This window comes from Calliphora vicina, chromosome 3 (genome assembly GCF_958450345.1).
Source record: "Calliphora vicina chromosome 3, idCalVici1.1, whole genome shotgun sequence".
In the NCBI taxonomy this organism is placed as follows: domain Eukaryota; kingdom Metazoa; phylum Arthropoda; class Insecta; order Diptera; family Calliphoridae; genus Calliphora; species Calliphora vicina.
The window spans coordinates 31411862-31426354 of record NC_088782.1 but is presented as its reverse complement, the minus strand read 5'-3'; the positions used below and the strand labels follow the sequence as shown (position 1 = coordinate 31426354).

General features: G+C 31.8%; 2 protein-coding genes across 2 annotated transcripts in view; one reads left to right on the top strand and one right to left on the bottom strand.

Moving 5' to 3' along the window:
* Window positions 1–14493, top strand: part of RhoGEF64C (Rho guanine nucleotide exchange factor at 64C) — a 159015-nt gene that overhangs the window by 120530 nt on the left and 23992 nt on the right. Inside the window, exons 2-3 of the mRNA XM_065505587.1 lie at window positions 311–414; window positions 1263–4356. Of these exons, the coding sequence (XP_065361659.1) occupies window positions 1272–4356 (3085 nt within the window). The 5' untranslated portion in view covers window positions 311–414; window positions 1263–1271. The remainder of the gene's footprint in view (window positions 1–310; window positions 415–1262; window positions 4357–14493) is intronic.
* Window positions 12001–14493, bottom strand: part of DEF8 (differentially expressed in FDCP 8 homolog) — a 48739-nt gene continuing 46246 nt past the window's right edge. Inside the window, exon 4 of the mRNA XM_065505590.1 lies at window positions 12001–12093. Within this exon, the coding sequence (XP_065361662.1) occupies window positions 12047–12093 (47 nt within the window). The 3' untranslated portion in view covers window positions 12001–12046. The remainder of the gene's footprint in view (window positions 12094–14493) is intronic.

Genomic DNA, 14493 nt, shown 5'->3' with positions numbered 1-14493 from the left:
GTAGCAGAAATTTAAAATAAAATTAAAGTTTTAAAAGAAATTTAATTCTCAATTGTGACATGCTAGTGATGATAATGCAGATATAGTATTAATTAAACACTGCATTTATGACTAAACTGGGTATCCAACTGGGTACTTGAGTTATTTTTTTGCATTAAACTCATTAATCTAAAACAAATTTTCTGCAGCACTTTAGTAAAATTATTATTCATTATTATAAATTTGTATACAAGTATTGATTTTAAGAATTTAAAGTAGTATGAATCTAAAACTAAAACCAATTTTATTTTCTTATTTATTCTCTTTACAGTTTGAAGAAGAAAATCACATCAATGCCGAATTTTCTGCATAAAAGGCAAAAGAAGCACTTTAAGAAATCTCAGTAGGGATTATGAATGCAAAAAGTAATTTAAGGTAATAACAAGATACAACAGAGTTATATACATATAAGTATATATAGAATCATACATGTTGTATTTGTATAAATGTTTATACAGTGAGCCTCAAAAGTGAGTAAACACCAAAAATTATATGATTTTTTTTAATATAATGAAAATCCTAAAATCTATCCATCGATTAAAATTTAAATGTTTCGGTTTGTTGGAGATTGAGTGGAATAATAGATTCGGTTCTGAAAAAAAAAGATTTAAATCGGACTATAATGATTAAAATGATCTTAAAGGAATCAAAAAAATTCTTTAGTGTTTACTCACTTTTGAGGCTCACTGTATATGAGGAAAATCAAAAATTTTGGAGAATCCTTGAAACGGAATTAAGATGCCTTGTATTTCAAAATAAAAAAAAAACTAGTGACAGATATCGGTAGACCACTGTGAATCCGAAATCTAAGGCTACTTATTAATATTGGAAGTGGAATTAAAATGTTGACAATTCATAGAACTCACTCGGAAATTTTGCCTTCATGTTGGAAAATGCGAATTGTATCATGTATTAAACTAATGACAATGCAATATTATGTTCAAAAATTCGAATTAAAGTTCGAAATTCGAATTTACGTTCGAAAATGTTTCTAAATCTAAATCACGAGGATTCTTAAAAAATATTTTTGTTTTATTTGAGGCAAATTTATAATTTCAATATATTATTAACGCGAACAGTTTTAGCATGCCTAAGTATCGGCGTACTTAACAAAATAACGTTCGTGTCATATGAAAAGAATTTTGATTTTCCTCATATTTCCACAATATCTATACACAAACAAATACAATTTCTTATGTACATAGTTTGTTTAATATTTCCAGTTTATTCCCATGTACGACAAATCAAAGAAAACCTGGAGTCAAAGGCTCAAAATCCATAAGAACGAAAAATCACAAGCAACAACAGGTAACAACGCCACATCGATAACGACAACTGCAACAAATAATTCACAACAATATCCAACGGTAGCAGTAGCAGCAGCAACAAAGAATCCTCATACCCTAGAAGCAACATTAAATGTTGCACATAATGTTAATAGTAGTAGTAGTAGAGCACCTATGCCACAGTATCAACTAGCGCCAACTGCAATCATGCATTTACCCACACTAAGTGATTACCACGCAAGTGGAGCAGGCACAGCCTACGAGTATATGCCAAATCATATGAGCCGTTCTATGAAATATGCCGAACCCTGGATATATGGCACGGTACGGGGTATACCGGCCCGACCGGCTGGCATCTATCATCCAGCCTATGCTCACTATGCTGCACATCCTCATGCAGCCACCATATTTGCGGCACCCACCAACGACTTAGCCACAGGAGCCCCAGCTGCCACCGCGGTAGCTGTGGTGCTGTGTTCATGTCACGAGTACCTGAGCGGCACAAAAGGCCGCACTTTAAAGAAACCAAGTATATGTAAGAAATGTAAAGGTACTCGCCTGCCTTTGCACAATATCGGAGGAACCGTTCGATTGCCGACCAATTTGCCAAGCCCTAAGTTAAGACCGGTGGGAGCAGCCTCAACGGTGAGAGTTGTCAGTACTAGTAAGAAAATGCGACCCACCATACTAGATCCCCAGAAAGATCCCTATGACTTGATGAGAAGAACACGTCTACTTTCGCCTGAACCGGGCAGTATAAATGATGGTGGTGGAGTATCAGCTGGGGGTACATCTGGTAAAGACAAGTCTCGCCAAAGAGGCAAAAGTGCCAGTCCCGTGCGAGGACGTTCTCGTACGCGTCATCACAAAGTTTTAGCTAACAGTACCATTTCCAAGGAAAGCTCTAAAGCCTTAGAAAATTTTGATGATACTTGGTTAACTGAAAGCGAAGACTTAGCCCATACTGCCTCATCATCAGCCGCCTCTTCTAGCCGAAGATCTATACTACGCTGTAATGTTAATCCTTATGATTTGATCTCAATTAATAATCAGGCTTCCAGCCATAACATTTCCATCCATCCAATGGAATCTAAAAGTTCAGCAAAGGAAGTGGCCAAAAAATCAAATAGAAAACAAAAGTTGCAATTTTCACAAAATGAATTCATGCCACCCAATGATGATTTCAATGTACAAGACGCCGCCTTAACTGAAGACGAGCCACCTTTTATGCACAGAACTACTAAGGTTAGAGTGGAAAGTTCCAAACCAGACAATAACAAAAAACTCATAGAAGAACCTCCACCACCCAATACACCGCCTCAAACTAAAAAGCCCAACTACATTAATGTTCAGGCCATAGCTGGACAACGCATCAGTCTGGGAGAGGAACAACAGGCTCCCAAATCTTTGTTGCAACAAACAGCAGATGGCACCACTACTTACGAGAGTTTTGCCATTGAAAGCGAACCGCAAACAATATCCAAAGAAATGGAAAAAACTAATAAAACCAGACCCGATACTCTACAAGTGCAAGTGTCATTAGGCGAACCCAAGAGACCACCCAGAGTAGTAAAACAACCCAGCCACTCTAACGACTCTACAGAAATTGCAAATAGCAAGGAAACCACTGAAGAGGAAGAGGAACTAATGGTAACTGTAACCGTTACACCCACTTACAACATAAAATCCATTTTAAAGAGACCCACTTCAAAGACCTCGGAAAATGGTGAAAATACACAAACTGATTCAGTTTCCAAAACTCATTATACACCCTCTACTCCCTCAAAACAAAGAGAAAGTGGCAACAACTCTAAGAGTAGTACACCCACCAACTCTAGACGCAATCAGGTTACCATCAACTCCACCACAGCTAATTCACAATTCTATATACCCATGCCACAGGCCCGCAAAAAGGTACAATTTCTGGTAGAAGATATGGATCAAACTGGATCAGAAGATCTAGATGATGAGGATTCTTTTTACGACAACTCATCATCGACATCTCCAAACTCTTTGGCCGGTGATCTTAATACCAATTACGAATATTATAGCAAGAAAAGAAATCTCAAGAAACTGGTTAATGTCAATGATCAAAATGAAAACATGTCAGAGGATTCTGAAACCGAAATCATTACCTACGATGAACAATTCATACAGGCCATGTTATTAGAGAAATTGCAATTAGATTCTGAGTTGGTAACGAAGAGATTCATCAGCAACAATCAACAACAAGAACAAAATGGTGATAAGGCAGCAGCAGCCGCAAATAATAATAAAACTGATTACAATGATGTTGCTGCTAATGGGGAACAAAATAAATCACAATACAACAGGCAACAGGATAAAAATCAAAATGAATTGGAAAGGCAGGAGGAAAAGTATGATGATAAACATTATATTAATGAAAATCTAGGCAAAGCTAAAACATCATTGCCACTGTCAACAGCAACTTTAACAGCCAACGAACAAACATTTCAAAGTTCAACTGCAGCAACTGCTTTAAACCCACAATCTTCTACCAACAGTGCTTGCAGTAGTACTCCTTTGGAACTGGCAACGCACAACCGCAACAAAAGCTACAATAAGAGTTGTAAAAATGATGACATAGACGACTATGAGTGTTTGCCATTTAAAGACAACAATGACTACGACGAAGAGAACATCATCATCGCCACTGTTTATGAAGAATGTGATGATGGCAACAATAATGTCAGCAATAATAGTGATAGTGATGATGGCCTGCATAATAACGTTGCTGCTAGTACTAGTGCTGTTGATGCGGATGATGACAATGACGATCAGCACCTTCCTGATGATGTTCTTCTTCTTGGTGTTGGTGGTGGTGATGGTGTTGTTGCTGTTGATGATGTGGACGATGGCAGTTCATATGCGGACAAACCACCAACTTGCCACCGCAATGATAACAATCATTCTCAGGATGACGACAACGATGATGATGCTGTTGACGATGACGATGACAATGTTAATATATCCACGTCATTGTTGCCAGTGTCGAAAGTTCAACATAATGGTGAGTAGTTAGTCATAGTTATTATGTGCTACTTAGTTGAGGAACATGCAACATTTTGCAACAAAAAAAAAATATAAAACAAAACATAATAGTCATATGTGTTCGTTCGCAAGTGTGTTGTTCTTCATACATCCATAGTTCATCATCCATTAAACACTGCTATCATGTTTGACTTTGTTAACTTTTAATTATGGTCATAAAGTTCTAAACAACAACAGGAACTTCAAAACAAAATGAAAATAACACCGGGAGTTGATTTTATTTGTCTTCTTTTTTGTTTTCTCCAAAAGAACAATAGTTGTTTTAATTAATGGAAATTACTTTATGTTATAATATATTGCATCAAACATAGTTTTTATTGAAGAGTTTTAATTGATATCAAATGTATATTGTACATATAAACTTGATATCATTTACATATGCATATTAGAGTTCGTTTGTGACCAGATCACTTCATTTGTTTTTCGTGTATCATCATTTTTCTGAAGGTTTTTGCGTAAATAAAAATAATGACCTCCTTTTTTTGGAAAATTTTCTCTCCTTGGTTCAACGGTGGTTCAACGCACCTAAGGACGCGGATTTTGAGCACATTTTTCTGTCAAGCAAAAACGGTTGAATATATTGCAAATCTGATTTCATCAGTCGATTCTGCAACAAAAATTAATACAATTGATGCTTAATAAGTCCGCGACTTTTTCAATTCCCCGCCTCTTTCATGAGAGGGCAACACTGCTGCTGTCAACAGGTTTCTGTCAGTTGACTCCTGTCAAAATTTGAACAAGATGCGTTTATTAATAAATAAATATTTTATTACATATTAATATTTATTGAGTTTCTAAAACTAAAATTTGTATGAAAATTTTTTTATTAAAATTGCAAATATTAGGACCAATTTGATCCAAATTTATTCCGAACTAATATTTTTTGTTTAGATAAGTTAGATTCAATTAGATTGAAAAATATGTCACTTTTAAAAATCAGTCTTTTTTCCTAATACTTCATTCAATAAAAAGTCAATGGCTCTGACTCACACATTTTATACTAAAAAATGAAAAAAATAATTTTTTTTTGAAGAACAGAACTTTAAAAGTGGTTTATTTTTTAATCTAATTGAGATATTGACTTGAATTTTTTTTGTAAGACCGAAAATTAACTTATCTAAACAAAAAAGATTAGATAAATTTGGATCAAATTGGTCCTAATAATATTTGTAATCCTATTAAAATTTTGATACAAATTTTAGTTTTAGAAACTCATTAAATATGTAATAAAATCTCTATTTATTAACAAAACTAAATGCAATTTTCAAAGTGTAAAAAAACTTGTGTAAAGGTCAAAGGGAATCCCGCACTTCCAAAAAATTGGAGCGAAATTTTGCCCATAGGGTCCTCATTTCCTTCGGGGCTGGCAAAATACTTTAGGGATAAATAGGGAACATATCAAGGTTAACAAAGCTGCTTTCCGTTTTGATCTGTTCTGATCACAGCTTTGAGATTTTAGAACATGTGTCCTAATGTTGAAATTTTGATAAAAAAAAAAATATAGGTCAATTTCCGAAAGGCCGACATCTTCGAAAAATAGAACATAATTTTTATACCAAAATGTTCTCCGTAAAGATACCTTACAGAAAAACATAAAATTGTTATATGTTCTTAAAGAAAGTTTTTTTTAATAAAAATAAGAGTTAAGTCACCTTTTCGCCCAAAATTTTTTGAATTTTTAAATTAAAAATCGTTTATTTTTGGATTCATAATTGATATTGCTCTGAAATCGTTTGTATAAAATTGGTAATTTAGTTGTCAAACTAACAAAAAAAAAAATTCGGTCCAAAAGTACGACCTATATTTTTAAAAAAGCTGACTAAGTTATGTCAAAATTTTAATTTTTAAATGCCTATAACTCGGAAATTATAATAGATAAGTAGCACACGCAAGCATGTATTTTCAAGACCTAGCTGAACGATTTCCAAAAATATAAAAATCTTTGAAATTGGATGGGAAAGAAAAAATGGCACGTGTTTAAAAATGTTACATATCGATGGTACCCTACTTTGAGCCCCCTGGAGCATTTTTAGGGACCAGTTTAATAACTTAAACTCGACTACTGCTTGGCTCACGTCGAATTTTATTCCGACTGGACCAGCCGTTTAGAAATCCCAGATTTATTTCCAAAAAAATCAATTCTGCCCCACTGTGGGTTTGTATTTAATATCAAGTTAAATACTCCTCTGCTACGCTTATGTGAGATTTCATGTCAATAGATTGTCGGTTTGTCGAAAATGTTGAATTTAGCGTAAAATGGTCTAAATTGGCAATTCGGAGTCAACCAAAAAGGGAAATGCTTTAAATCAGAAATGTGTGCTTATTTTCAACTCTATTTAGAGATTTGTGTTGAAGTTCCTGTTGTTTAAAAATCCGATTAATATTCGTATTCGGTGTTTTGTTTGCTTCTTATTGATATTAATGCATCAAAGTTCAAAAATATAATGTCTGTTGAAAATAAATTTCTTTTAGAATTTCTTTTAAAACTGTTACAATTTATTTCAAAGACAAACGAAATTAATGTTACGCTTTAAACAAAAACTAGAATACATTTTAATCTGAATTACTTAAATGTACTTATGCACGAAAAACGCACCAAAACTACTCTTCAACTTATTTAATTTCTCTAATTCAATTTGCAACTAACTTGAGACTTTTGTAGCAAATTTAAATAAAATTCAATTCAAATGTAAAACAATCACTTTTCGCTAAGTCAACTTGACATTATAAACTTATGGCAAGAAATTGTTGTGCAGCCGTACACGACACATAAGGAAAACTATGACTCTCTTTTTTTATCTTGCATAGAAAGTTTTTTAATTCAATTAAAGAGTGACAATAAATTTTGAAGAAAATTTGTAGCAAGATGTTGAAATGTATTTATATATATGTTTGTATACATTTTCATTAGGATGGTGCGGAATTAAGCAATTTTAATGTCAAATACTAAAGAGGATTTTAAAGATAACGAAATTGAACTATTAAATTTATTTAATTAAGTAATTGTTATAAATATAAAATTGAGTGAAAAACATAATAAAAATACCCTAATTTATTATTTAAGTTGTTTTCAGGCATAAAAAAAAAAAGGTTTCAGTAAAGTATTCAATTTAAAAAGAATAATAGATATTTTATAATGGATAAAACAAAATTTCACTAAATTTGTATGAATAAGATTGCACAGAATTCCTGGTATTAAACTTTCTTTAGGTTGTCTCAACATAACTGCTTACTAAAACTTCAATTAACACAACTGAAACAGTAAAATCGCAACAATTTTAATTGTCTCAATGTAACCAATTTCAGTCCATAAAAATACAACCATGATTTACCGTCGTAATCATTATTACAAAAATTCCTTTCCTAATTATCATTTTCCATTAAAATTTTCCTAAGAAAAAATCCTAATTAAGTTTGCTTTAAAAAAATAAAAACAAATTTCTTTTCACTCTCAACTAGAACAAACAATAATAAAGTAATAATAAAATAATAAAAAAATGTTGCTGTTAAATCAACAACTTTTTACAAAACTATTTGTAGAAACTTTTGATAATAAGATTTAATTTCAAGAAGGCAAATGCAATAAACACCTACGAAATGCAACACGTGCGCCATAAATCAAATGCCAAACAAAAATTACACCACACAGACGACTCCACACAAAGGCAATTCTCATCTCATGCCTCCGATGTTTTATTACTCGTACCATTATGGAAAAGTGTCTAAAACTGGCTGGCATACTTCCGTTTGAAAACAACTAGGTACCAGCTACAACTACAACAATTGCACAAAAACACCAAAAACGAAAAAATGTGGTCAAAAAACTATTTTATGTAAAAATATTTTCTTTTAAGAAAGTGCCAAAAGTTTAACAGAAAATAAGTCAAAAAACGAAACGAAGAAATTAGCAGCAAGTTAAAGGCAACAAATGTTGCGCCACATTATAAGGAGGCAGAGATTTAAAGGAGTTTAAATTTTATCTTTCAACATCTTTTGTTAAATAAAGTAACCCATTTAATATTAACTAATTGATATTGTAAACCGAATTCACTGTGAGTTACATAGGGTTCCTACAAATGTCCGGGAGATATCGAAAATTTCTTTACAAGTTTTCATGTTAAAATTACAGTATTATTTCCACACATATATACATATGAGATTTGTTGTCAATCCAATGATTCCATTATATTTGAATTTTGTGTGGATACTGCTATTATATAGTCATTTATGTAACATAGAGCCACACAGAGAAAACAGATTCGTGTTCACAACCGAATTTGGCATGATTCTGCCTTACTGACCGAATTTTACAGTTGTGACTACAAAATTTTAGAAGTGCCAATAAAAGTTTGGTTACTTCAATCGAAATTCTTCTTTATCCACTGATTTCCTCTCACTGATTTCCTCTATATGTGTGCAACAAATTCGGTTGCTATTACGAATTAGTTTTCTCTGTGCATATTTCGAATAGAAATGTGTACGGGGACTGGGAGTAATCATGGACCGATTCTTGCCATTTTCAACAAGTCTTGTCATTGTATAAAAATATATTTAATGAAACTAATGAAACATATTTTAGAGGGATTGTCCCACAATTTGGACCATAACTCTGGTTCTACTAGACCGATTTTGACCATTTTCAATACCAAACATTTCTCCAAAGAATACGAAAGTGGGTCAAAAAGTCCGTGCATTTTTTAATGAAACACAGGTTTTATTTTATTTGTCAACATAGTCTCCTTTGAGCTCTATGCACTTTGTCCAATTTTTTTATCCCTTCCAAAAAATAAGATTTGCTATTATATAGGCATTAGTAAAAACGATAGTGTGCTGTGCTACCAATCTGAGGGTTGTGGGTTCAATTCCCGACAGAGACTATGGGTGTATCTGCAGACAAGCTAAAAACTTCGCAGCTTGTTGTTATATGTACCATAGGACCATATATCGGAAAGACATTAGCATGAGACTGGAAGAAATCATTTATCGATTCTTGCCATTTCAACAAGGCTTGTCTTTGTATCAAAAAAAAATGTGTGCAAAATTTCATTCAAAATATATCAACTTTTTTGGAGGTTGTCTCACAATTTGGTCCATAACTCTGGTTCTATTTAACCGATTTTGGTCATTTTCATTACCAAACATTTCTACAAAGAGGGAGGGTCAAAATATCCGTGCATTTTTTAAAATTTTACTTTATTTTTCAACCTAGTCTCCTTTGTCCAATGTTTCACCAATTTTTTATCCCTTCCAAAAAATAATATTTGTCGTAGTCATCCAAATAGCTGCTTTCTCTCTCCGCCGAGACATTTCTTCAGGTTTGGAAACGAGAAATAGTCAATCGGGGCCAAATTCAAGTAAATAATTCAAAGTAATAATTCAAAGTGAAACTAGTGAAACCATGTGAAACTACCAAAACATTTTTAAAAAATTCTTCAGGTTTGGAAACAAGAAATAGTCAATCGGAGCCAAATCCGCTGAATAGGGCGGAAGATGGCGTCCTCAATCTCTCGTACTTTCAATCTCCGATCGACCAACACCATATCGTGAATTTTTTCAATTGTTTCGGGCGTAGAGACCTCAACGAAATACAGTAAAGCACTTTCTTACCATTGAAATTGATGGTGCAGAGCTCCAATAGTATTTTTCAAGATTAGCTTTTATTTGAGAGATGGTTTTTTCCCCAATAACTAATGATTAATAAACAGACGAAATTCACTTTTTTCCAATTTCTCCTCAAGTCACGAGGTAATCTGCTATCAATGACTGTCAAACACAAACTAAATGACGCTGCTTGTTCAAATTTTGACAGAAGTCAACTGACAGATGCCTGTTGGCAGGAGCCGGGAAATTAAAAAAGTCGCAGACTTATTGACCCACCCTCGTATTTGGGACGATTTTATCCCCATATATTCTTTTCTCAAGGCTAACAACAGACAGACGGACCGACATAGGCAGATCGATCGTCATAGAATTGTTTAGGGATCCAGAATATATATACTTTTTGGTTGTACGACCAATATTTCGATATGTTACAAACGGAATGACAAACTCAATATACCACCAATCTTGTTGTTGGCGGGTGTAAAAACTGCAATCAGAAATAACCCCAAAAAAAGTTAAAATTGTCCCTTGCCAATTAGGGATGCAAAGAAGTACTAATTGGTAGTTTTTCTTATGATGGTGCTTTTTGTGTCTTATCAAGATTATAAAAGTGCTAAAATCTTAATGTTGAATATAATATTTAATACTTTCAACTGACAAAGTTGTTCATCCGAATACTACCGAAGCTATAGTCCATAAAAACTAAATTTACTCCTTAAATTTGAGTATTGCATATTTACCTATAAATTTAGAAATATTAAGAATTTAAATTTAAAACTTCTGATTCGAAAAAACACACCACGCATAAACTCACTTCCACATGCAACGCAACACACACACACTAATTCACTTAGCCGCCACAGAAACATTAGAGTGTAACAAATTTGCAAGTTGCAACACAAGGAGTAACTTTTTGCACAATGACTCTCTATGCATCTTTGTTTGTTTGTTTGTTGCTGCAGCAACTATAGGAATATTGTTATTGTTGTTTTTATGAGTGTGTGTTTGTGTGTCAAATTATTTTCTTAGAATCACAATCAACGTACAACAGACAATAGAAGGCCACAATAACAAGCTGGCAGCCAGGAAGGCACGCACTTCTGTGCCTCAGATGACTCTGTGGTGGGTGTAAATGACAAACTACATGATCATTATGCATACGAGGCCATTAGGCGCGCATTTTCTTGGAAGTAAAATCATTATAACTTTTTAAATGCGCCAGCAAGGATAAACTAAAGTTTGTCTATCTGTATAGACATTATAAAATAGATTTAAATAGTGAATGAAGTTTCGAAAACTTAATTGTTGTAGTTAATCATGATGATGGAAATAAAGTTTGTCAAACAAATTGTGGTGGGCATATTTATATGCAAAAGTGTTTAAACCAAAATGTCTACAAAAATATGTCGTATAATTTGTTTGTTTTTTTATTATTATTTGTTTTTATATGTCTTTTCATTTCAACAAACAACTAAAAATTAATATTAAACTTTTTTTTTATAGTTTACTAATTATTTTCATCATTATTTGAAATAGTACTTGTATTTTAATTTGAAAAACTAAATCGTTTGCACCTGTTCCAGGAACAACTTGTGTGTATTTATGTTTTCTATTTGTTTTTTTTTATATGTAGTTGCCATTTTATTAGCAAAATTTGCATAGAAAAAATTGTTCATCTATAAAAATTAAAACAACATGTGAATATTTTCAAAATTGTTGCAAAAAAAAATTAAAAGTTTTACACTAAAACTAAATACATAAAAGTTGTGTTTTTTGTTTATTTGTTTCATAGTCAAAAGCATACGAGTACAATGGCTATACAAGTATGTAGGTAAATAGAGATGGAGTGAAAAGATTTTTTAGAAGGCCTTAAATGGATTAACTTCCTAGTCCTATCAATAGCTTTATTACTGAACTATGCAGTTATTATCTTAATTATTCCATATTTCTCAAACATATTTCTAAATTACTGTAAATAATTGAAGAAAAAACTTACCTTAGATTTTTTATTATTATGGATACAATTTTTTCGGTTTTCATGAAATGAACTAGTTGTAACTTTTCCTTAACTTCCGGAATATGTCGCCAAACAAATCTGAATTGAAATAGATATTGTAAAATAAAAACGTTAGAATATTTATTCAAAAATAAATATGAGAAAACAATTAAAATCATATAAATTGACATTGTTAACTGTAACTGGTTGCTGCAACCATATAAATAACAACAGTAACCATAATATTGTTAAATTACCGATAACTATGTCGGAAATTTCACTTCGAATTGACTGCGGTGATCATATACAACCAAGATATTTCAAATACTCATACATATCGGTCTACATAGTTATTTAAAAGTTTTATATTTTTGTTTATTTTCTAAACCCTTAAACTTTATTCCTTCAATCCAGCCCCTTAATGTGTTTACATTATATGTCACATGCAATAAAAAGTTACACACAATATTTATAAATTTCAGTTTACAGTAACAAACAAAACGGTAATTCTCTATAAAACAGACTAAACAAGCCACTCTTCTCTAGAAATATGACTAACCAAACCCCATTTCTTCTAGAAAACTGACTAAAAAACCACTGTTCTCTAGAAAACAGACGGAACACGAAACTTATTCGGCTGTGCCGAATCTTATATACCCTTCACCAAATTATACTTCAAAATAAAAATTTTAAATATTTTTATTTTATTATTTTTTTACGAGTGTTTTTTTTCATTTTTTGGAAAAAAATTGTTTTCGAATTGTTTTTAAAAATTTTTTAAAAAATTTTTTTTTTAAAATTTAAAAAAAAAAATTTTAAATTTAAAAAAAAAATTTTGGGTTTTTAAATTTTTTTTTTTAATAAAACTTTTGGTAAAAAAAAAATTCAGGTTAAAAAATATCTCTTCCGATTTTGACCCACTGTAGGTCCAACTTACTATGGTCTTATATACGTCGTTGCAAAGGACTTTGGAATAGACATTATTAAAGAATATGGTCTATATTAATGAATTAGTAATCCAGATATAGGTCAAAAATCGAGGCTGTTGTAGACCGATTTTCTCGATTTTAAATAGCAACAGAGCCGGAAGAATTCCGGAGATATTGATGTATGAATCGTGTATGTAAGTTATTTGGTGGCTTCGGAAAGTTGAATTACAACAGACAAACAGACGGACATGGCTTAACTGACTCCGCTATCTATAAGGATCCAGAATATATATACTTTATAGGGTCGGAAGTTATATTTTAGAAATTACAAACGGAATGACAAACTTATATATACACTTCTCACGTTTCTATATAGAAAACATGTCTGAAACAAGACACTTTTCTATATAGAAAACATGTCTGAAACAAGACACTTTTCTATATAGAAAACATGTCTGAAACCAGACACTTTTCTATATAGAAAACTTGTCTTAAACCAGACACTTTTCTATATAGAAAACTTGTCTTAAACCAGACACTTTTCTATATAGAAAACTTGTCTTAAACCAGACACTTTTCTATATAGAAAACTTGTCTTAAACCAGACACTTTTCTATATAGAAAACTTGTCTTAAACCAGACACTTTTCTATATAGAAAACTTGTCTTAAACCAGACACTTTTCTATATAGAAAACTTGTCTTAAACCAGACACTTTTCTATATAGAAAACTTGTCTTAAACCAGACACTTTTCTATATAGAAAACTTGTCTTAAACCAGACACTTTTCTATATAGAAAACTTGTCTTAAACCAGACACTTTTCTATATAGAAAACTTGTCTTAAACCAGACACTTTTCTATATAGAAAACTTGTCTTAAACCAGACACTTTTCTATATAGAAAACTTGTCTTAAACCAGACACTTTTCTATATAGAAAACTTGTCTTAAACCAGACACTTTTCTATATAGAAAACTTGTCTTAAACAAGACAGTTTTCTTTATAGAAAACTTGTCTTAAACAAGACAGTTTTCTTTATAGAAAACTTGTCTTAAACAAGACAGTTTTCTTTATAGAAAACTTGTCTTAAACAAGACAGTTTTCTTTATAGAAAACTTGTCTTAAACAAGACAGTTTTCTTTATAGAAAACTTGTCTTAAACAAGACAGTTTTCTATATAGAAAACTTGTCTTAAACAAGACAGTTTTCTTTATAGAAAACTTGTCTTAAACAAGACAGTTTTCTTTATAGAAAACTTGTCTTAAACAAGACAGTTTTCTTTATAGAAAACTTGTCTTAAACAAGACAGTTTTCTTTATAGAAAACTTGTCTTAAACAAGACAGTTTTCTTTATAGAAAACTTGTCTTAAAGAAGACAGTTTTCTTTATAGAAAACTTGTCTTAAACAAGACAGTTTTCTTTATAGAAAACTTGTCTTAAACAAGACAGTTTTCTTTATAGAAAACTTGTCTTAAACAAGACAGTTTTCTTTATAGAAAACTTGTCTTAAACAAGACAAGACATGTCATAAACAAGACACTTTTCTATATAAAACTGCCTATCTTTTGTA